Source organism: Fistularia commersonii, chromosome 12 (assembly GCF_037954325.1).
Source record: "Fistularia commersonii isolate RoL2024-O1a breed Wild chromosome 12, RoL_Fcom_v1.0, whole genome shotgun sequence".
Taxonomy (NCBI): Eukaryota; Metazoa; Chordata; class Actinopteri; order Syngnathiformes; family Fistulariidae; genus Fistularia; species Fistularia commersonii.
The window spans coordinates 5,128,078-5,150,647 of NC_141295.1; the positions used below are offsets into that span (position 1 = coordinate 5,128,078).

Genomic DNA, 22,570 nt, shown 5'->3' on the forward strand with positions numbered 1-22,570 from the left:
AGAGAAGTGGGAAGCCTGGAGAGGTATAAAAAACATTTCAGGACATAACAATAAATAATAATGCATAAATTATCATTATTGGATTGGAATGAGGTGTGTGTGTGTGTGTGTGTGTGTGTGTGTGTGTGTGTGTGTGTGTGTGTGTGTCTGCATGCGTGTCTGCATGCGTGAGCTTGCTGAAAACAACCTGGAAAGATTTAAAAAGAAATAGCTCTGTGTGTGTGTGTGTGTGTGTGTGTGCACGTGCATGTGTGTGCAGTGTGTCTCGGGCTGGAGAAACTCACTGGAAACAACCTGGAAAGATTTCAAAAGCAAATAACTAGTGATGTGTGTGTGTGTGTGTGTGTGTGTGTGTGTGTGTGTGTGTGTGTGTGTGTATGCCAATCTTGCTAGAAAGATTTTTAACAAGCGCATTTGTGCACACACATGTTTGTATTCCTGTGTGTGTGTGTGTGTGTGTGAGCCTATACATGACAACCATGAACAGACTTTAAAAAGTAACTGATTGCGTGTGTGTGTGTGTGTGTGTGTGTGCAGGTCAGAAACCTCACCAGTGCTCCATCTGCTGGCGCTCGTTCTCCCTGCGTGACTACCTCCTGAAGCACATGGTGGTGCACACGGGTGTGCGAGCCTTCCAGTGCTCCATGTGCGGCAAGCGCTTCACGCAGAAGAGCTCGCTCAACGTGCACATGCGCACGCACCGCGCCGAGCGCACCTTCCAGTGCAACGTGTGCCACCGGGCCTTCACCCACCGCACGCTGCTGGAGCGCCACGCCCTGCAGCACGCCCACCACGCCCCGCCGGGCCACGCCGCCCAGGGCCGCGGCGCCGACATGACCTCGCCCGCCAAGCACAGCCCCCCGGCGCTGGGGGGGCCCTCAGGTATGGTCGGGGGGATGGCCAACATGGCCGGCCACGGGGCCTCCTCCACCTAGGATGGGGCCTTCCCCACCTAGGATGGGGCCTCCTCCACCTAGGATGGGGCCTTCCCCACCTAGGATGGGGCCTCCTCCACCTAGGATGGGGCCTTCCCCACCTAGGATGGGGCCTCCTCCACCTAGGATGGGGCCTTCCCCACCTAGGATGGGGCCTTCTCCACCTAGGATGGGGCCTCCTCCACCTAGGATGGGGCCTTCCCCACCTAGGATGGGGCCTTCTCCACCTAGGATGGGGCCTTCTCCACCTAGGATGGGGCCTCCTCCACCTAGGATTGGGCCTCCTCCACCTAGGATGGGGCCTTCCCCACCTAGGATGGGGCCTTCTCCACCTAGGATGGGGCCTTCTCCACCTAGGATGGGGCCTCCTCCACCTAGGATTGGGCCTCCTCCACCTAGGATGGGGCCCGGCCGCTCCGCCAGCGCTGGAGGGGGTCGGAGGCTCGCTTCGCCTTCAGTTCAGTTAAAGCCGTCAGACGATACGCTCGTTGCCAAATCGGTGAAATCAAGCACTTTGACCGCGGACGCCCTCGAGCTCGCCTCTGACTGACGCCGCCCGACTGACCGCCGACCGCTGGCAAAGCCGCACGGGCGCCTGTTCGTCCCGGTCGTGAAAGGGTTAGATTTGAGTCAGAGCTGAAATTGAATCGGCAGCCACGGCTAGGACAGAACCGACTCGCCTCGGATCAAACTGACTCAACTCGGATTGAACCGATTCACCGCGGATTGAACCGACTCACCTTGGTCCAAACTGACTGGCCTCGGATCAAACTGAGTCACATTAGCCCAAAACGACTCACATTAGCCAAAACTGACCCGCCTCAGATTGAACTGACTCACCACGGATGGAACCGACTCACCTCACATCAAACCGATTCATCTTGGCCAAAACCGACTTGCCTCAGACCAAACTGACTCACCTTGGATTGAACCGACTCACATTAGCAGACACTGACTCACCTCAGATCAAACCGACTCAACTCAGATTGAACCGATTCGCCACGGATGGAACCGACTCACCTCAGATCAAACCGACTCGCCTTGGTCCAAACTGACTCGCCTCGGATCGAACCGGCTCACATTAGCCCAAAACGACTCACATTAGCCCAAACTGACCCGCCTCGGAACGAACTGACTCGCCTCGGACTGAACCGATTCGCCTCAGATCAAACCGACTCACCTCAGATCGAACCGACTCGCCCCGGATTGAACTGACTCACCTTGGCCCAAACCGACTCACCTCAGATTGAACCGATTCGCCTCGGATCAAACCAACTCACCTCAGATTGAACCGACTCACATTAGCCCAAAACGACTCACCTTGGCCCTAACCAACTCGCTTCGGTCCAAACCGAGTCTCCTCGGATCGAACCGATTCACCTTGACCCTAACAGACTCACCTCAGATCAAACCGACTCTCGTCAGCCCGAACCAACTTACATCAGACCAAACTGTCTCACATCTTGAACAGACTCACCTCGGCCAGAACTGACTCGCCTCGAATCAAACTGACTCACCTCATATTAAACCGACTCACATTAGCCCAAAACGACTCACCTCAGATCGAACTGAATCGCCTCGGATTGAACCGACTCACCTTGATCCAAACCGACTCACATTAGCCAACACCGACTAGCCTCGGATCGAACCGACTCACTTTCACCTGAACCGACTCACTACGGCCCGAACCGACTCTTCTTGGATTGAACCGACTCACATTAGCCCAAACCGACTCGCCTCGGATCGAACCGACTCACCTCGGATCGAACCGAGTCAGAGTGGATTGCATCAGGTCCGATTGGATCGAACCAATTCAGAACTCGGAACCGAACAAACTCAGATCGGATTGAATCGGGTTCAGTCGGATCAAACCAACCGGAGAGTCGGTTCGGTTCGAGCCTGAGCTCGTAGCCGGCCATCTCGGCACGGGTCGTACCGAGCCGCGGCGGCGGCGTCTGGGTTCTCGGCCGGCGGTCTGCGCGGGACTTTAGGGAGGTCCTCTTCAGACCTGGCCGGAACCCCTGGAGGACGTCCTCCTGGAGAGAAGGTCCAGGAAGAGGACGAGTCAGTCAGAGACGCGTGGCGGCGCTCGTGGAATAAACTGAAACATAAACAAATATATCAGATGAAACCACTGCTCTACCTCCTGAGGACACGTGGCGTCGGGCAGATGATCCACCTCCACCACCTTCTACCAGGTAGACTTTCTACCAGGTAGATGTTCTACCAGATGGACGTTCTACCAATTAGACGTTCCACCAGATAGACCCTCTACCAGTAAGAGGTTTTACAAATTAAACGCTCTACCAGATGGACGTTCCGCTAATTGGACGTTCTACCAACTAGATGTTCTACCAATGAGATGTTTCACCAATTAGATTTTCCACCAGATGGACGTTCTACCCATTAGACGTTCCACCAATTGGACGTTCTACCAATCAGATGCTCCACAAGATGGACAGATGTTCTACCAGATAGACGTTTTACAAATTAAACGTTCTACTAGATGGACATTCTACCAATTAAACGTTCCACCAATTAGATGTTCCACCAATTTGATGCTCTACTAATTAGATGTTCTACCAATTAGACGTTCCACCAACTGGACAATCTACCAGATGGACATTCTTCTCATAAGACATTCTACCAATTAGGTGCTCCACAAGATGGATGTTCTACCAGATAGACGCTTTACAAATTAAACGTTCTACCAGCTGAAAGTTCTACCAATGAGATGTTCCCCCAATTAGACGTTCTACCAATTAGATGCTCCACCAGATAGACGTTCTACCAGTTAGATGTTTTACAAATTAGACGTTCCACCAATTGGACGTTCTACTAGATGGATGTTCTACCCATTAGATGCTCCACAAGATGGTTGTCTACTAGATAGACGCTTTACAAATTAGACGTTCCACCAGATGGACGTTCCACCAATTAGAAGTTCTACCCATTAGACGTTCCATCTAAAAAAAATTCGTAACAACCGTCGCAAACGCCGGGGGTCGACCCACCCGTTACCATGGCGACCCCATGGTGGGCGTGGACCCTGGCGGGTTCCTGCTCCGACGCCCACGTTCTCCTCACCTTTTTTATTTTTATTTTTTAACTGAACTGAAAGCGAAAGAAGCCGGAGGAGGGCAAAAAAAAAAAAAACATGGAGAAGAAGATGGAGAAGATGTGGAGAAGATGTGGAGAAGATGTGGAGGAGGCGTCGGCGTGAGCGAACTTCACCTTCATCCATTCGACAGCTTTGAAACATTTCCCACAGGATCATATACCTCGAATCAGAGCGGGGACGCCGGTCCCTCACCAGGAAGTGTTCGACGCACACACACACACACACACACACACACACACACACACACACACACACACACACACCTGCAATTACCTCGGTGGTCCAAAGACAGGCATTAACGCTTCACAAGGTTTCAGGAGGAGCTGCAGCGCCGCTGAAGATGTAAAGACACTTAGAAAAAAAAAAAAAATAAGAAAAAAAAACTGGGGGGGAAAAAAAAAAAAGCTTGTCGCCATGGCGACGCTGTTTTTTTTTTAATTTTTTTTTTTGTTTGTTTGTTTTTTTTTTTTTTTTTTTTAAATCCCCCCCCCCCCTCCGCCGCCGTCGCTCACGTGATTCTTTACACGGAAAAAAAAAAAAAGAATATTTGAAGAGCCATTCGGTCGGGGGTTTATCAGGATTTTTTCTAAAGGGGGCGGGGTTTCTGTCCCAGGGGGCGGGGCTTAGGGTCGTTGCTAAGAGACGAAAAGTTTGTTTATTTTCTGTCCTCCCCTTCCCCCTCAAACCTTTTTAAACATTTTAGTGAAACTAAACCAATCATGATCGAGTACAATCACCCCGCCCCCGCTCGCCGTGACCCCTGACCCCGCCCCCCGACCCCAAAAAAAAAAAAAAAAAAAAAAGACCAAGTCGCCCCCGGTGATGACGCACCGCCGTCACGTTAATATTTATTGATTTATCGAAATTTGATCTCTATGCACAGTTCGGTTTGCACATGTTACGTAGAACCCCTCCCCTCCCAATGACCCCTAAGCCCCGCCCCCTCGCCGCCGCCGCCGCCGCCGTGAGGATTCAGCCGAAGATTGTTCCCCTTTTCCTTTTTTTAAGAAAAAAGTAAAAACACCTCAGAGGTGGTCGGGGGTCGTCGGGGGTTTCCATGTTTTTAATTGTTTCTGCTTCCCCCTGGATGTTTGTATTTCCTGTCGGGGGGATCCGCACCTACTTTTTCGGGGGAACCCGGCGAGACTTTGTTTGTTAAGCCCCGCCCCCTTTCCCGACGTCAGTGACATGAAATGTCCCATTTTTAAAAAACGCGGGTTTAAAAAAAAAAAAAAGCTAAAAAAAAGAAAAAAAAAATGAAATAAAATAAACCCGCTTTGTTGTAAACGCTCCTCCCACCGTCGTCACGGAAACGCGAGTACACAAAAAAAATATGCTATTTTTATTTTTAACTCAAGGGGAGGGGGGTGTTGTGATAAAATATGAATAAAACTGTATTAAGGTAAGGTGGGGGTAATAACGGTGTTATTACAGTGAGAGCCAACCCTCCATAAACCTCCTGTTTTTAGTTTTTATTTTCCTTGTTTTATTTGTTTTGTTTTAATCTAGCTTCCCCTCTCCAGCCTGGAGGAAACCTTATTTTTCCCTCAAAAACCTCAAACTGCCCCCAAGTGCCACCAATGTGGCGTTTAGCTTTTTTTATTTTAATTATAATATTCTTTTTTTTTTTTTTTTTCAAAAAAGTATTTGATTTTGATTTTCTTTTCATTATAATTTGATTTTTGATTTTTTGATTATAATTTGGTTTTTGATTATTTTTTTCATTATAATTAGATTTTTGATTTTTTTTTTTTCAAAAACTTTTTTTTTGATTTTCTTTTCATTATAATTATATTTGGATTTTTTTTTTAATTTTATTTTTGATTTTCTTTTCATTATAATTTGATTTTTTACTTTTTTCTCAAAAAAGTATTTGATTTTTGATTTACTTTTCATTATAATTAGATTTTTGATTTTTTTTCAATAATAATTTTTTCGTCACTATAATTAGATTTTTAATTTTTTGAATTAGATTTTTTCAATAAATTTATTTTTGAATTTTTTTAACTATAATTGATTTTTGGATTTTTTTTTTTTTATTCATTTGATTTTCTAATTCATATTATTTTCAATTTTTTTTAGTTTATTTTATTTTTGATTTTTTTTTTCTGTTTTTGATTTTTCAACTACAATTTAAGTTTAGATATTTTTTTTTCATTATAATTTTTTAAATTATAATTTAAAGTTTGAGGTTATTTTTTTTTTTCCATTTTATTTTATTTTCTCGCGCAGGGAGGAGGAGGGGCTCCCAGCCGTCAGTTATAAGCTAATAAGAAATGTACCTACCGCCAAACCTTTTTGGTGCTTCTCGGAGATGATATTTACCTCAAGCGTCGGGACCCGCCGCCGTCGGGGGTCCGGTAATGGCGGCGGCGGCGGCGGCGTCCCGTTTCCCCGCGGCCCCGCCCTTGTACAGTACTGTATCCGTGCGCTCGGGAGCCACGTCGGCGCCTCGTATCGTGTTACGCCTCTTTTACGTCCCGCTCTTTTTCCCGCTTTTGGTCGGTTCCCCCCCTTCCGGCGGCGGCGGGCGTCGACCTTTCTTTGCTACGTGGATATTTCTTTACCAGAGGTTAAATATGTCCGACGAAGAAGATGAAAAAAAAAACAGAAGAAGCAGCCATTTTATAAAGGATTTAGCCGTCGTCGTGGAAAAGAAAGAAAAAAAAAAAAAAAGTTTTTTCTGTCTGGAAAAAAAAAAAAAAAAAAAGGCATGATTTTAACTTTTTCTCGGAGAAGCTCGATGTCGTCCTGGATTTCCTGCATTTAAACAAACAAACGAGTGATTTCAACGCTGTTTTTCTCCAAATAAAAGTCTGCTATGGCTTCAACTCATGTGTGTGTGTGTGTGGATTCTGAGGCTAATGCTAATGCTAGCATTAGCTAGCGAGACGGTTCTTGGTTTTTTTTGTGTTTATTCCCGCAAAGTCAGGTTCTGGAGCGAGAAGGTTCCCGGGTTCTCCATGTTCTCCATCTTCACCCGACCCGTCCTGTCCAAGCTCCGCCCCCGCGAGGACCGCATGACCCGCTCCTGCGCTGTGATTGGTCGAGTAAGTAACAGATGAAGATCCTTCAGAACCGCATACGCCGTCGCCATGGAGACACTCTCCACTTCTGGCAGCAGACCCTGCAGAAGGAGAAGCTGTGGGGTCCTCGGGAAGATGGTGCTGATTAACTTTGCCTTAACTAACCCCACACCCCCTTAACTTACCCCTCTCCCACCTTAAGATACCCTTCTTTCCCTTTACTAACTCCACCAACCCTTAAATTACCCCACACCACCTTAACTTACCCCTCTCACCCCAACTAACTCCATACACCCACCTTTAACTTACCCCTCCTTCCCTTAACTAACCCCATTCCCCCTTAAGATACCCCTCTCCCACCTTAATGTACCCTTCCCTAACTAAGTCCACCCACCCTTTTACTCCCGCGTCCCTTAACTTACCCTTCCCTCCCCTAACTAACCCCCCTGTGCCTTAACTTACCCCTCACCCCCTTAAGATACCCTTCCTTCCCTTAACCAACTCCACCGACCCTCAACTTACCCCACACCAACTTAACTTACCCCTCTTCAGATACCCCTCTCTCCCCAACTAACTCCATACACCCACCCTCAACTTACCCCTCCTTCCCTTAACTAACCCCACTCCCCCTTAAGATACTCCACCCAACCTTAACTTGCCCCTCTCCCCTTTAAGATACCCCTCTCTCCCCTAACTAACTCCGACCACCCACCCATCCTTAACTTACCCCTCACTCCCCTGACTCCACCCACTCCCCCTTAACTAATCCCTCCTTCCCTTAACTAACCCCACTCCCCCTTAACTTGTACCTCTCCCCCTTAGGATACCCCTCCCCCACCCTAACCAACTCCACCTACCCACCCTTAACTTACCCCTCCTTCCCTTAACTAACCCCTCCCTCCTCTAACTAACCCCCCGCCTCCCAGAACAGGACAGGAGTTGCGATGTCACATCGAGGCTTGTTTTTCTTTCTGTTTTTATTTTATTTGGAAAAATAGTCTTGGCTAATTCCTTTATTGGGAGGCGAGAGTGGAGGAGGCGGAGTCTGTCGGCCGTCGTCCAATCAGAAGCCTCCGTCCACCCCCCAGGAAAACAGAGGGAACCAAAACAAGGAGACCTGAAGTGCCTTTGCAAATATAGAGAAAGTCAACTTAAATAGTGGCAGCAAACCTTACAAATATACAATAAGAATAGAAAAATCATTAAATTAACTTAAATTAAATCATAATTTTAAATCTTTTTTTTTCTTTTTTTTGTTTTATCTTACAAAGTTAAAAAAAGGGACAATTATTAAATTAAGACAAAAGGAAAATAAGCTTTTTAAGTGTGTGTGTGTGTGTGTGTGTGTGTGTGTGTGTGTGTGAGTCCGCGAGGGGAAAAAACACAGCGATCAAGTACATCCAGGCTCCACGGCGACCGTCGCCATGGAGACCAGGCCACTATGGCCGAACATCCACCGTCTGATGCAGTTTCTGCGGCGGGGCGGCAGCGGCGGCGCCTCGGGGTGCAAACCTCGCTAAGAAAACTACAACATGGCGGCGGCGGGGGCGGGGCCAGGGGGCTCCTCACCCCCTCCCCCTCCCTCGCCGCCATTTTACTCTTTACTTAATGAAGTAATTAATTACTTGCCCCCCCCCCCCCCTCCTTCCCCCCGCAGGCGGCCGCGGCGGCACTCGGTGTCCAGTAGAGAACCAGCTCAACTCTGAATATCAGTTAAAGATCTGGGTTTCAGCAGCAGGCGGGACGCCGCCCCCAAAAAAACGTCACCCCCTTCCCCCTCGTCCCACCCCCCAGGTAAGAGCAGCATCCACGGGAGAGAAAAAACCTCTCCCCAACAGCAACAGAGCCCGTCGGCGGCTCCTCACACCTGCGGGGAAACCAGAGGCGGCCATGTTTAGAGGTGAGGCTGAAAGATCTGGGATGCTAACATGGTTAGCGCCGCGCAGCTAACTCACCTCCGTGGCAATGATACATTCGTCCTTCTCCTCTGACATCACAAACACAGATTTGTACTTGGTGTCCGCACATGCGGACGGTTCTGGGGCTTTCCTTTCCGCCGCGTCGCTGCAGGAGGCAAAACAAAGTTAGTCGCCGTGGCGTCGGTCGTCGTGTGGACGGCGCGTGGGATGGTTACCTTTTTAAATGTTTGCCGCGTTTCTCCTCGAACTCGAAGGAGTCCAGCGAGCGCCGCTTGTCCTCGCTCGCCGCCTCCAGCATGGCCGCCTTCGCCGCCTGCTCTTGGTCGACGTCGCGCGCTAGGTTGTAGTCCGCAGGCGGGCGGCGCCCCTTGTGGACGCTCCTCCCCGGTGAGGAGCCTTCGTCGGGATCGCCGCCGCCGCCGCGGAAGTCCATCTTCTTGTTGATGTTCTTGACGCCCGGCGCCACGCTGATGGCTACGTCCCTGTCGCCACGGTGACAGTTGTTGGTCAGGTTGTTGATGGTCTCCCCGTCAGCGCCGGGCTCCGCCTGGCCGTCGCCCTGCGATTTGGAGCGGAAGAAGCCGAGCAGCACGGCGCAGCCCGCTAGCAGCAGAAGCACCAGCGCCGCGCCGGAGCCCACCGCCATCCAGGGCATGTCGGCGCCGCGCACCGCCGCGTGCTCCGGGAGCAGGAACTGGCAATTCCTGCCGCCGTAGCCGGGCGCGCAGGCGCACACGTAGCGGTTGTTCCTCTCGTGGCAGGTGGCGCCGTTGTGGCAGGGGTTGTGCTCGCAGCGGCTGATGGGCGCGCTGCAGTTGCGGCCGGTGTAGCCCGGCGGGCAGCTGCAGCTGTAGCCCCCCGGCGCCTCCAGGCAGGTGCCGCCGTTTTGGCAGGGGTAGGCGGCGCACTCGTCGCCGCCGTGGTCGCAGTTGGCGCCGCTGAAGCCGTCGGGGCACTGGCACAGGTACGAGTTGACCAGGTCCACGCAGCGCGCACCTGCGGACACATGGCGGAGTTAGCTTCTACACTTTAGCCACCCATGCTAAAAACATTTTGCCAACCACTGACATGCTTTGGCAAGCCAGAGTGACGCACATTAGCCATACCCGCTGACACAGACTAGCCTGCCCTGCATAGCATGTTTGCTATCCCCGCTATCACACATTGGCTGACCCACCAACATCCTTGCTAACACAGTTTAGCCATCCCCTTCTTACATGAAGTGGAAATCCCATGAACTCACATCGGCACTCCTGCTAACATATATTAGCCTACCCTGTATGACACCTTAGCCTGTAACCTTGTCCATCCCTACGGATACACTTTAGCCATCTCTGCTAACTAACATTGGCACTCCTGCTAACATATATCAACCTACCCTGCTTTACACCTTAGCCCGTAGCCTTGCCCGTACGCTAGCCACCGATAGGCTTTAGCCGTCTCAGCTCGCGCACATTGGCGATCTCGCTGACCCACTTTAGCCGTCCGAAGCGCCTACCGTTGGAACAGGGAGCCGAGGTGCAGTGGTCGATCTTCTTCTCGCAGTTGAACCCGGCGTAGCCGCCGGGGCACTGGCACAGGTAGCCGCCGTCTGGGTTGTCGGCGCAGCGGCCGCCATTGGAGCACGGCCCGTCGGCGCACGTCATGGCGCTCAGCTCGCAGTTGGCGCCGTAGAAGCCATGCGGGCAAGTGCAGGCATACGAGTCCTCCAGGTCCTACGGGTTCGGAGACAAACGTCACCACCGCCGCGGCGCTAACCCGCTAGCACCCTGGCGGCGCTAACAACACTCACCGTGCAACTCCCGCCGTTGCGGCAGGGGCTCCCGGCGCAGCCGCTAACCCGAACCTCGCAGCTGGCGCCGGCGAAGCCGGGCCGGCAGGAGCAGGTGTAGCTTCCCTGCCCCGTGTTGCTACAAGTGGCTCCATTCATGCAGGGCCGGTGGTGGGTGCAGTAGTTCAGGTCTGCGGAGGCGGAGAACATCGGGATTAGACGCCGCGCGACACATGGCGGGCTAAAACCGCGGCGTGAAAAACACTCGTCCCTCTCTTTCTAAATCCGTCTTTATCTTCAAAACAGCTGCTTCCCCTGCGCAGCTGTGGTATCTGCAGCCTCCGGGCCACCAGGGGGCGCTACATGCTAATTTTTTTCTTTTTTTTTTTCTTTTTCGGGGAACGTTCCTCAACCGCACCTCCTTCCAAACATCTCCTCACCTTGGTTGCAGAAGAGCCCCCCCCAGCCTTCCTGGCAGTTGCACTGCCAAGGCTGCTGGCAGGTACCATGCAGGCAGCCTGGGTACCGGATGCACTCGTCGCAGTACCGGCCCTTGAAGCCCACCCTGCACCTGGGGAACACACACACACACACACACACCGAACACACACACTGGCGTCAGCTGAGAACTTCCACCTTCGCCGACCTTCTTCCTCCACCCGTGGAACTTACTTGCACTCGCCGGGTTTCTCGCAGAAGCCGTGCTCGTCGTGGCAGCCCGGGAGGCAGATGGCTGCAGGGGGGGCAAATAAAGAAGGGGAGGCGGGGCATCAGTGGAGGCCGTGGAAGAATGTGTGGACAAAAGATGTGTGTGTGTGTGTGTGTGTGTGAGCACGAACACACACACACACACACACACAGTTGCAAACAACCCCCCTCTCCTTTTACTTCTTCTTCTTCTTCGCTGCGGGTCAAAACTCCTTTATTCATGCCCCGCGCTCATGCACACACACACACACACACACACACACACACACACACACACACACACACACACACACACACACACACACACACACACACACACACACACACACACACACACACACACAATGTCTCGGACCGGGGCAGATAAGGGTGGACAGCTGGCGAGTGTGTTGCCAGTGCACGACAGCTGCTCCATTGTCTGCTCCTCGCCGGCAGCTGCCCACTTCAAACAATAACCTCCCCCCCTCGGCCAATCAGGGCCCGGCGCGCCGTGGCGGCGGCCAATGGCGGCGTGGCATGTAAATTTATGGCACGCGTGAGATTATTCCCCCCTCGAAGAAAACTTTCCTTGGAATAAATCAAGTGGCCCTTTCGTGTGTGTGTGTGTGTGTGTGTGTGTGTGTGTGTGTGTGTGAGGGGGGGGTAACACCCTCCTTCTAACGGCACTCGGAGGTTTGGGTTAATCTAGAGAATTTGAAAAAAAATAACATTACTATTTTTTTTCTTTCATGTTATTCTAGATGGGGATTAGCAGCTGGAAAAACTTTGCTGTTTATAAAAAAATTAAAAAAAATAAAACATATCAATACATATGTTTTTTTTGATGAATAATCCGGCATCTGTTTCTGGATTCAGATTATTGCTCAGATTAGCAGGTGCCGCTCAGATTAAATCTGGCCAGTTAATCCGAAGGAGGTGACATGCACGCGCTGGTTTAGATTAATCTGGAAAAACATAATAATCCGGTATCACTTTCTAGAGCCGGATTATTAGACGGATTTCCAGGTTAGGATGGGATTAAAGTGGACTTTCTCTGGGTTTGTAAAAGAGTGACGTCCAAAAACAGATTTTGATTTATCTGGAGGGGGGGATAATCCAGAAACAGTCTCTAGATCCGGACAGACTATTAGTCCAATTACCGGGCATGAATTGGACTTTCTCTCTGTTAAAGTGTGACGGCCACACTTTAACAGACACACACACATGGAGGCTTGGATTAATCTGGAAAAAAAATTTAAATCCCCTTTTCTAGATTTGGATTGAAATAAGATCACCATCTTTGGATGGGATGAAATCGGACTTTCTCTGTTTGTTAAAGTGTGCCACAACACACACACACACACACGGAAACTTTGATTAATCTGGACCAAAAATAAACAAAAAATCCAGAATCCCTTTCTAGATCCAAATCATGAGTCAGATACCATCTTTGTGGGGGATGAAACCAGATTTGTTTCCATTTGTTCCAGTGTGGCGTGCACAAAAAAAACGAAATCTTGGATTCATCTCGAAAAATGTTTTAAAAAAATCCAGAAACACTTTCTTGATACAGATTGCTGTCTTTGGCGGGGTTGAAATCAGATTAATTTCCGTTTCTTAAAGTGTAAACGTGAACACGCACAGAGAAAGGGACGCGGAGGCTCGGATTCATCTGGATTTTTTTTTTTAAATCCAGAATCACTTTCTAGATTCAGATTATGAGTCTGATTACCCTCTTTGAAATCAGATTTTCTTTTTCGTTTGTTCCAGAGTGATGTGGACACGCTCGAAGAAAAGGACATGGAAGCTTGGATTCATCCAAAAACATGTTTAAAAATAATCCAGAATCACATTCTAGAGCCGGATTATGAGTGGGATTACCGTGTTTGGCGGGGATGAATTCAAATTCATTTCAGTTTGTTCCAGTGTGACAACAAACAAACAAAGGGGCGCGGAGGCTCGGATTCATCCGGAAAAAAAAAAAATCCAGAATCACATTCCAGATCCGGATTATGAATCAGATTACCGACTTTGGCGGGGATGAAATCAAATTCCGTTTCTCAAGGTGTAAACGTGAACACGCACAAACAAAGAAAGGGGCGCGGAGGTTCGGCGAAAACAAAAAAAAATCTAGAATTGCTTTCTAGAGCCGGATTAGGAGCGGGATTAACATCTCCAACCGGGATTAAATCGGACTTTTCCGAACGCGTGGGGTCCTAATGGACCCACCCCACTCACCCAAACCCCACGGTTTCGATTGACGCGCACACGCACGATGCATACGCATGCGTGTAGATGTGTGCGTGTGCGTGTGCGTGACTCACGCTCCGTGCAGTACTGGCCCTTCCAGCCGGCGTCGCACAGGATCTCCCCACGGTCCCCGCAGGTGAAGTGGCCGAACGCGTCGTCCCGTGGGCGGCAGAAGGCGGAGCATCCGTCCCCGTAGTAGTGCTCGTCGCACACGAACCGGTACGCGTACCGGAGCTCCGTGCGTGCGCCGGCGTGCACGTCCTGAGACCAGTCCTCGCCCACGGTCAGGTGCCGCTGCGTGGTCACGGTGCTGATGACGCGGTCCGGGTTTTCTGCAAAGGGGAGGCGGGTTAGAGGAACCGGGACCGGAACCGGAACCGGAAACCGGTGCGCGTACGTACCCGCGGACGGGTCCTCCCCGGGATCCGCGTGCACGGCCTCGATGATCAGCGAGAAGGTGCCCTGGATGGAGCAGAAGACAAGGGGTCGGCGTGGACGCGCGCACACACACACACACACACACACACACTCACTCACTCACACCCACGCACTTACCGGCCACGTGAAACCGAAGTTGATGCGCACGGGGTTCGTGAACGCGCTCTCCGGTACGGCGTCCGGTACCCGGAAGGAGTTGGACCCGAGCACCGGCGTGGCCGCGGCCCCGTACGTGCACGGCGGCTCCGGGGACGCGTTGGGCTGGTAGTGCTTCAAACACACCCGGAAGTACGTGCGGCACTCGCACGCGCCCGGAAACGAGGAGGACGCGGACGACGACGGCGCGGACGAGGCGGTCACGCGTGGGCAGCAGTTGCGGTTCCCCTGCGGGCCCTTCTTGTTGAGGAACTCCTGCAGCTTCAGCTCGAACACCCCGGAGCACACGCCCTGCGTGGACACACGCGTGGGTTAACGCCAAGGTGACGCGGGAGGGGGGGGGGGGGGCTTCCGCTTCCCACGCGTGGGTTCTTACCTGGCACAGCAGCGCGGACATGACGGCGAGACGCAGCGGGAACGCGTGACCCATAGTAGACCCGGGGCTGGCCGGTCGGCGATGAGGGGAGAGCCGTCACGTCACGTCACGTCACGTCGCGTCGCGTCACGTCACGCCGGGGTGTCAGCCGCGGCCGCCGCTGCCGCTCATGTCGCGGAGGATGGAGGAGGAGAGCGTGGAGGAGGTGGAGATGCGGGGGATCAGGAGTCCACGCGTGGCGTGACGTGAACACCGTGGAAATCCTCCGGGTCCGTCATGGAGCGTAAATCCATGGAGCGCGGGAAAACTTCTTTTTTCTTCTTTTTTTTTGGCTTCTTCTGTGTGGCGTGCGCGTGCGCGTGCGTGCGTGCGTGCGTGCGTGCCGCCCTCCCGCACGCTCCGCTGCTTCTTCCGCTCCCGCACTGCGCGCGTGTCTCCGGCGGAGGCCGCGAGCCGCCGCTTTTATACGGCGGCACGCGGGCATGCTAATGACCTGCAGCACTCCTCCTTCTTTTCCTTCCTTCCTTCCTTCCTTCCTTCCTTCCTTCCTTCCTTCCTTCCTTCCTTCCTTCCTTCCTTCTTTCCTTCCTTCCTTCTTTCCTTGCTTCCTTCCTTCCTTCCTTCCTTCTTTTCCTTCCTTCCTTCCTTCCTTCTTTTCCTTCCTTCCTTCCTTCCTTCCTTCTTTCCTTGCTTCTTTCCTTCCTTCCTTCCTTCCTTCCTTCTTTTCCTTCCTTCCTTCCTTCCTTCCTTGCTTCCTTCCTTCCTTCCTTCCTTCCTTCTTTCCTTGCTTCCTTCCTTCCTTCCTTCCTTCCCCTCTTTTCATCCTTCCTTCCTTCCTTCCTTCTTTCCCTCCTTCCTTCCTTCCTTCCTTCCTTCTTTCCTTGCTTCCTTCCTTCCTTCCTTCCTTCCTCCCTTCCTTCCTTCCTTCCATCCTTCCTTCCTTCCTTCCTTCCTTCCTTCCTTCCTTCCTTCCATCCTTCCTTCCTTCCATCCTTCCTTCCTTCCTTCCCTCCTTCCTCCCCCAGTTGCATCATCACGGTTCTGACACTTCATCCAAAGCGGCGGCCATGTTTGTAGTTTTTACACCCCTGGCCTCTCCGGCTGATTTGTCCAAACAGCTGCAGGTCTGGTCACCTGACCCGCGGGCAGAAAAGAGGGGGGACGGAAAAAAGAGGGGGTTCCAGCTGTTGCCTCCAGCCAACTGCTCTATCTGGAGATGTTTTGGATGAAACGTGAAGTTATTTCCTGGAAAAAGAGGAGAAGATCCGGGGTTGGTTGTCCTCCCTCCTTCTTCATCCTCCTCTCTTTCCTTCTGGCTCTTCTTCCTCCCCCTCTCCCTCGTTTGTGACCTGAAAGGAGAGGAAGAAAAGAGTGTGTGAGTGTGTGTGTGTGTGTGTGTGTGTGTGTGTGTGTGTGTGTGTGTGTGTGTGTGCCCCCCCTCAGCTGTATGGTAATTCCTTCAGCACCTGCTCTCCTCAATAACAGCAGAGCTCTGTGTCTGACTGTCACTACTAACTACCCACTACTAACTACTAACTACTAACTCTCTACCAGTCAACTAGTAAACGCTCTCCTCCGGTCATGATTGTTTTGCCGTCGTTTCCGTTAAAACCGGAAGCGCATCAAACCGCACTAAATACAACTTATTGACGATGACGTCACCGACGACCAACTTTTTTTTACGTATATTGTTTTATTCACATTTCAAAAAAACATGTATTTTATACTTTTTATGTTTTAAACGTTAAAAAAATACATGTTTTTAAAATGTGAATAAAAAAAGAAATGCAAAAAAAAGTTGGTCGTCAGTGACGTCATCGTCAATAAGTTATATTTAGAGCGGTTTGATGCGCTTCCGGTTTTATTCACATTTTAAAAACATGTATTTTATACTTTTTATGTTTTAAAAATTAAAAAATACATGTTTTTAATTTTCAATTAAATAATGTTTTTAATGTTTCTCATTTTTTTTGGTGAAAAAAAATTAAAAACATGTATTTTTAAAATTTTTTCTCACCAATTCTAATTCGGAGTGTCGGTTTATGGAACCGGAAGTGACGGACTTTCCTTGTTCCTACTTCCGGTCGGCGTTCCACCGCGTCGGATCACATCTGGACTTTTTTTTTTTTTTTCTTTTTCCGTGCCGGACTGTAACGCGTGGGGTGAGTGGGCGCCACGGGGGAAGTATTAAAAAAAAAAAAAAAAGGGGGGGTTCAATGGAGGAGCGCGACACGCCTTCAGACGCGGACGGACCGTGACACGCCATCTGCCGCCCCCACGTCCACAGACACCACGTTTATTTGCTGGCTTCCCCTCCCCACGTCTCTAAGGCGCGACCGGAAGCCCGCCGTGGGCCGTGTGCCGGTATGGACCAGATGGCCAAAAGAGGGGGTTTGGACACGCGTGGGAACGTAAACACGGCGCTCCTCACACGGGATCGATCATTAGTGGAGGGGGGGGGCGTGACGGCCGATCGATTATTCCACCCGCGCGTGTGTGTGTGTGTGTTGAAACAGCACCGGAAATGAGAGAAAACGAACCAGAAAAAAAAAGATCAATCAAAAGATCAAAGGGTGGGATAATAGGGGTCCCCTCCCGTGGACTTCCGGTGCTCCCGGTATTTCACGTTGTGTCCCGAGCATCTCACACACACACAAACACACGCTGGGGGGCGGAGACAAGCGTGGGGGTCGCGTGCCAGTGTTTTCAGAAAACACGTGTGCCTCGCGCCCCGCTCGGGAACAAAGATCGATCATTGAAAACGGGGAGCGTGCGCTCACGCGACACCGGAAGCGGCGCGAACACGGCAAAAAACAAACAAACAAACAAAAACAAACAAACTGGAAACAGATTTCCGGTTTGCTTGTTTTGAAGTCAACATGAAAGGCTTTCAGATCAATTGTTTTGATGTCGTTTAACCCTTTGATCCTACATCTTGGATGCTTTTTTTTGTTGAAATAGAAAGAAATTGGGGGGAAAAACTGCACCGTCAACCGAGAAACAAGGACACGCCGCCCTCCCCCACGGGTGGCCCCGCCCACTCGTGACCAATGTGGGGGGGTAAATGGAGGAAGTCCACCCCCCACCCTGGACTCTCCCTCTCTATCTCCAACACCGGGAGCATCTGCCCAGACATGAACAGATGTAGGCACCTGCGCCCCCCCTTTAAAACCTCCATGGGACCCGGAGTCCACCACAATGGGGGGGTGTAACCAAATCCTGCCCCCCCTCCAGGACACCCGCCCTGGTCTTTGCTTTGTCGCCGGTTATATCAAGTGGCTGCACCAAACAATCTGCTCTGTGACTGCTCATTTCAGACGGCGCTATAATTCAGGGGGGAGCAGAAGGGGGGGGCCAGACTTGTATGCTCGGATGGTCTCGGCCGCCTGGATTTGGAGTGTTTAAACAAGTAGGTTTTCCTCATAGTGGACCCTGGAGAAGAGGGTTCGTATTTGGGGGTAGGGGAAAAGGGGGTCGGGGTGGGTCCGAGGGGAGGGGGGGGGGGGTGGCAGGTGCTCACTAGGCCGGGGGGATGAAAGGCGGGCCGGTCGGCGCTGGGTGGGACCAGGTTACACATAAAAGCTTTGTTTTTGTTCAGGGAGAGGAGCTCCAACAGGCTACCGGTAGAGCGGCGCTGGATAATGGCGCCATAATCACCCCCACCCCCACGCCATCTACCCCCCCCCCCTCCACCCCGTCCCCATCTCTCAGCTGCCGCTGGCCGACAGAGGATCCACTCGCACCTGTTGTGCCCCCCCCCCCCCCCCTCCGCTATTGTGTCCCGCGAGCGTTAGCGCACTACACCTAAGGAATGCTCCTTGTCCGGTCGTCCCAGGAGAGCGCTCAGGGAAGGGGTTTCGGAGGGGGGGGAGAGGGAGCCCGTGGGGAAGCTTTAGAGTCGGGGAGGGGTGGGGGGCAAGAGGGGGACGGGGGGTATGTTCCTCGCAAGCTAGTGTCCTCTTCAGGGGCCGGTCCGGAGCCCTGTCCTAAATCACCAGCCCCCGGGGGAAGGCGCTCCTTTGTCAAGACTTGGCCCCTGCAAGCTGGGCCGCCAGCTGCCACTGCTGCAGCGTCATGCCCCCCCCACCCCCAACCCCCACCCCCTTCCCACAACTACCCCGACTTGCCCCCCCCCCCATCCTTCCCGGCGGCCCCTCAACCTCCTGCACCATGACAATGCTGCCCGAGGCCCGGAGGAAAGGCACTCCGAGGAGCAACACATTGTTGTTTGTTTCGGGGTGGCTTTAAGCTCCGCCCCCACACGTGGTTCTGGTCGCGGCGTCCGAACGGCGCAAAAAAATAGGGAAAGGTGAGAAAAAAAAATGGGTAGAATTAGCGAATGTTTGGGAAATAGGGACGCTTTTTTGGACACGAACATCATCGTCAGTGAATCGTGACGCTTCGGAGGACGGGTGGGGTTTTTTTCGCGTTGTTCTGGTCAAACGGCGACGTTTATCCCAATTTTACAACTTTAATCCAAATTTGATTTCACGAAATCAGCCTGGCGAATCTTCGATAGACGGAAAACTCAGCAAAGAAAGAGCAAAATCTGGACTTGAGATTCTTCATTTGAAGATGTTTAATGGGTTAAATAGAAATAAAATAGAAGTAAAATAGAAGTAAATGAATCAAAATATAAATAAAAAAAATAGAATTAAAATCAAAGTAAATAAATCAAAAATATAGAATGAGAATCTAAGTAAACTGAGTAAATAGAATTGAAATATAGGTAAATGAATAAAAAAAAACATAATAGAATTATGATGTAAGTAAATTAAACAAAAAATGGGATTAAAATATGAATTAAAAAATTGAATTGAAATATAGGTAAATGAATTGAAAATAAATAAATAAAATTAAATTAAATGAAAATGTAAGTACATTTATTAAAAAAAAGTAATAAGAATATAAATTGATAAATGAAAAAAGACTTAGAAATTAAGTCAATTAATGTAAAATACATAAATAAAATAGAATGAAATCAAGGTAAGTTGATAAACAATAGAATATAAATGATAATATAAAATATAAGTAAATGAATAAAAAATAAATAAATAAAATAGAATATAAATGTAAGTACATCTGTTGGATAAATAGAATTAAAATATAAGTGAATTACTGAAAGAATAATTAAAATCTACGTAAATGAATTCAAAATAAATAAATTGAATAAATAGAATTGAATATAAGTAAAATAATTAAAAAAATAGGATTAAAGTGTAAGTAAATTAATTTAAAAAATAGAAATAAATTTTAAGTAAAGTAATAAAAAAAATAGAATTTAAATATAAGTAAATTAATTAAGAATGAATAAATAAAATACAATGGAATTAAATATATGTAAATGAATTAAAAATAAATAAATAAAGTAGAATTAAAATGTAAGTACATGTATTAAAAAAAATTGAATTAAAGTATACGTAAATCAATGAAAGAATAATTAAATTCAAAGTAAATGAATTAAAAATAAATAGATAAAATAGAAATAAATATGAGTAAAATAACAAAAATAGAATTAAAATATAAGCAAATTAATTAAGACTAAATAAACAAAATAAAATAGAATTAAAATGTAAGTAAAGCAATAAAAAATAGAATTAGCATATAAGTAAATTAATGAAGAATAAATAAATAAAAAAATCGAATTAAAATGTAAGTAAAGCAATAAAAATAGAATTAAAATATAAGTAAACTAATCAAGAATAAATAAATAAAAAAATAGAATTAATACAAGCGAATTAAAAAAAAAAAAAAGAAAAAGAAATCAAATCAATAATTCCATCTCATTTACAGTCCGAGGACACATTGGGATTAAGATCCCAGAAGTTTGATCCAGAGGTCTTCTAGCTGAAGAAGCGGCATCGGGGTCCCCCGGGGGTCCCTCAAGGGTTCTCCGACGGTTCTCCAAACGCCGTCAGATGTTCTCCTGTTAATCCCAGCGGAGGCGGCGGGAGAACTTTCCCATCGGCCGCTCCATTGTCCCGCCCGCCGCTAACGATGATTGTAACGATGCCTCGTCCATCTTTGATAAGAACCCCCGCTTCTCATGGCGGCGGCGGCGGCGGCGGCACACGCCTGCTGACCAAACCACAAAGGAAAAGTGTGTGACCCCCCCCCCAACACACACACACACACATTGTTCCCACCATCACCCTCCTCCAACACCTTCATCTTCTCCACCATCAGCTGATCCTGTTTCTCCATCAGCTGCTGCAGGAGGTGGAAATCCATCATTGTGTGTGTGGAGAAGGTGCACGTGGTGGCATGGCTCTGTGTGTGTATGTGTGTGTGTGTTAATTCATTGATTCACATGCAGACAGTATTTTCTCAGCGTGGGTGTGGAGGTGGGGTCGCCACGGCTGCCGGGGTCAGGCCCGCGTGTCCTGGGAAAGTCGGCTTCTCCATTTAAACGTGCACATGTTGCGGCCTTCTGGTGGCGGCGTGAATGCGCACGGTGACAGATGGCCCGGGACCATAACTATGGAGGCCGAGCGGGACGGTCCCCCGAGGCCGGGGAGGGGGACCCCTCAGCTGGCGGGGGAGGAGCAGCCGGGGAGACGCAACTCACGAATACCTCGAATACTTGCGAGGTGGGCGGACGTGCGAAATATTATGGGTGTTAATATGGATATTGTTCATATTGTTTATTGAAGTCATTTTTGGATTGTTATTGTATCATCAACATTTGGAGCATCGTCATCATTATTATTAGTAGTAGTAGAAGTGGTTGTCTTGCTATTGTCATTGCTGTTTTGTATGATTATAATAATAGTAACAATAATAATAATAATTGTTATATTATTAGTAGTAGTATTAGTAAGAGTGGTAGCGGTAGTAGTATTACTATTGTTATTGTGCTTTTGTATAATAATAATAATAAGAGTAATAATAATAACTGTTATATAATTATTATTAGTAGTAGTGGTGGTTGTCTTGCTATTGTCATTGCTGTTTTGTATGATTATAATAATAGTAACAATAATAATAATAATTGTTATATTATTAGTAGTAGTATTAGTAAGAGTGGTAGCAGTAGTAGTATTACTATTGTTAGATGAGATGAGAACAACTTTATTAATCCCGAAGGAAATTGTTGTGCCAGAGTTTCAAGTAAAAAAAACATAACAGTAATAGATAATAGTGGAAAGGAGGAAGAATAAGAAATATATGAAATATAAATTGTCTTAGCTGTTAGCAGTAACTACAAATTGTTGTACAAATTATTGTGCTTTTGTATAATAATAATAATAAGAGTAATAATAATAACTGTTTTATCATTATTATTAGTAGTAGTGGTGGTTGTCTTGCTATTGTCATTGCTGTTTTGTATAATAATAATAATAATTGTTATATTATTATTATTATCATTATAAGTAGTAGTATTACTATTGTTATTGTTGGTTTGTATTATTATAATAATAGTAATAATAATAATTATAATTATGATTATTATGATTATTATTAGTATTAGTAGTAGTAGTATTACCATTGTCATTGTGCTTTTGTATTATAATAGAAGAGTTATCATAATAATTATAACTATTATTTTGGCGGTATAAGTAGTAGTATTTGATAGCTTTAATAATAATTATAATGATAATAATTATCATATTGGTAGTAGTAGTAGTAGAAATAGAACTAGTAGTATTACATTATCATTATTATAAGTAGTAATAGTAATATTATTATTGTCGTTGTTGTTTTGTATTATAATAATAATAATAATTGTTATGTTATTATAATAATTATTATTATTATTATTAGTAGTAGTATTACTTTTGTCATTGTGCTTTTGTATTATAATATAATCATTATCATTTAGTAGTAGTAGTAGTAGTAGAAATAATAGTAGTAGTATTACATTTGTTTCCATTGTTATTATTATTATTAT

The 22,570-nt window shown here is 48.2% G+C and overlaps 2 protein-coding genes across 3 annotated transcripts in view; one reads left to right on the forward strand and one right to left on the reverse strand.

The window, feature by feature from the left end:
* Positions 1-2,484, forward strand: part of zbtb45 (zinc finger and BTB domain containing 45) — an 8,823-nt gene extending 6,339 nt beyond the window's left edge. The window contains exon 6 of the mRNA XM_086156575.1: positions 538-2,484. Within this exon, the coding sequence (XP_086012701.1) occupies positions 538-935 (398 nt within the window). The 3' untranslated portion in view covers positions 936-2,484. The remainder of the gene's footprint in view (positions 1-537) is intronic.
* A 6,398-nt stretch (positions 2,485-8,882) lies between these two features.
* dla (deltaA) lies at positions 8,883-15,088 on the reverse strand. Of its 2 annotated transcripts, XM_086156578.1 has the most exons (11): positions 14,680-15,088; positions 14,265-14,594; positions 14,111-14,171; positions 13,784-14,041; positions 11,445-11,505; positions 11,213-11,343; positions 10,794-10,963; positions 10,500-10,716; positions 9,217-9,997; positions 9,038-9,146; positions 8,883-8,949 (listed from the first exon to the last, which is right to left on the reverse strand). In XM_086156578.1, the coding sequence occupies exons 1-11, from the start codon at positions 14,731-14,733 to the stop codon at positions 8,944-8,946; spliced, it is 2,178 nt and encodes a 725-aa protein (XP_086012704.1). In that variant the 5' UTR covers positions 14,734-15,088; the 3' UTR covers positions 8,883-8,943. The 2 variants fall into 2 exon arrangements, with proteins under 2 accessions (XP_086012704.1, XP_086012703.1); XM_086156577.1 differs by lacking the exon at positions 8,883-8,949 and having other exon boundaries at positions 9,029-9,146.
* Positions 15,089-22,570: the final 7,482 nt, after the last annotated feature.

Excerpts from the sequence above, each read along its gene's own strand:
- dla (XM_086156577.1), bottom strand. The coding sequence starts at position 14,733 with ATGGGTCACGCGTTCCCGCTGCGTCTCGCCGTCATGTCCGCGCTGCTG. Across the intron at positions 14,042-14,110 it reads CGGGGAGGACCCGTCCGCGG|AAAACCCGGACCGCGTCATC; the intron begins GTACGTACGCGC and ends TCCCCTTTGCAG. Across the intron at positions 11,506-13,783 it reads GGGCCAGTACTGCACGGAGC|CCATCTGCCTCCCGGGCTGC; the intron begins GTGAGTCACGCA and ends CCCCCCCTGCAG.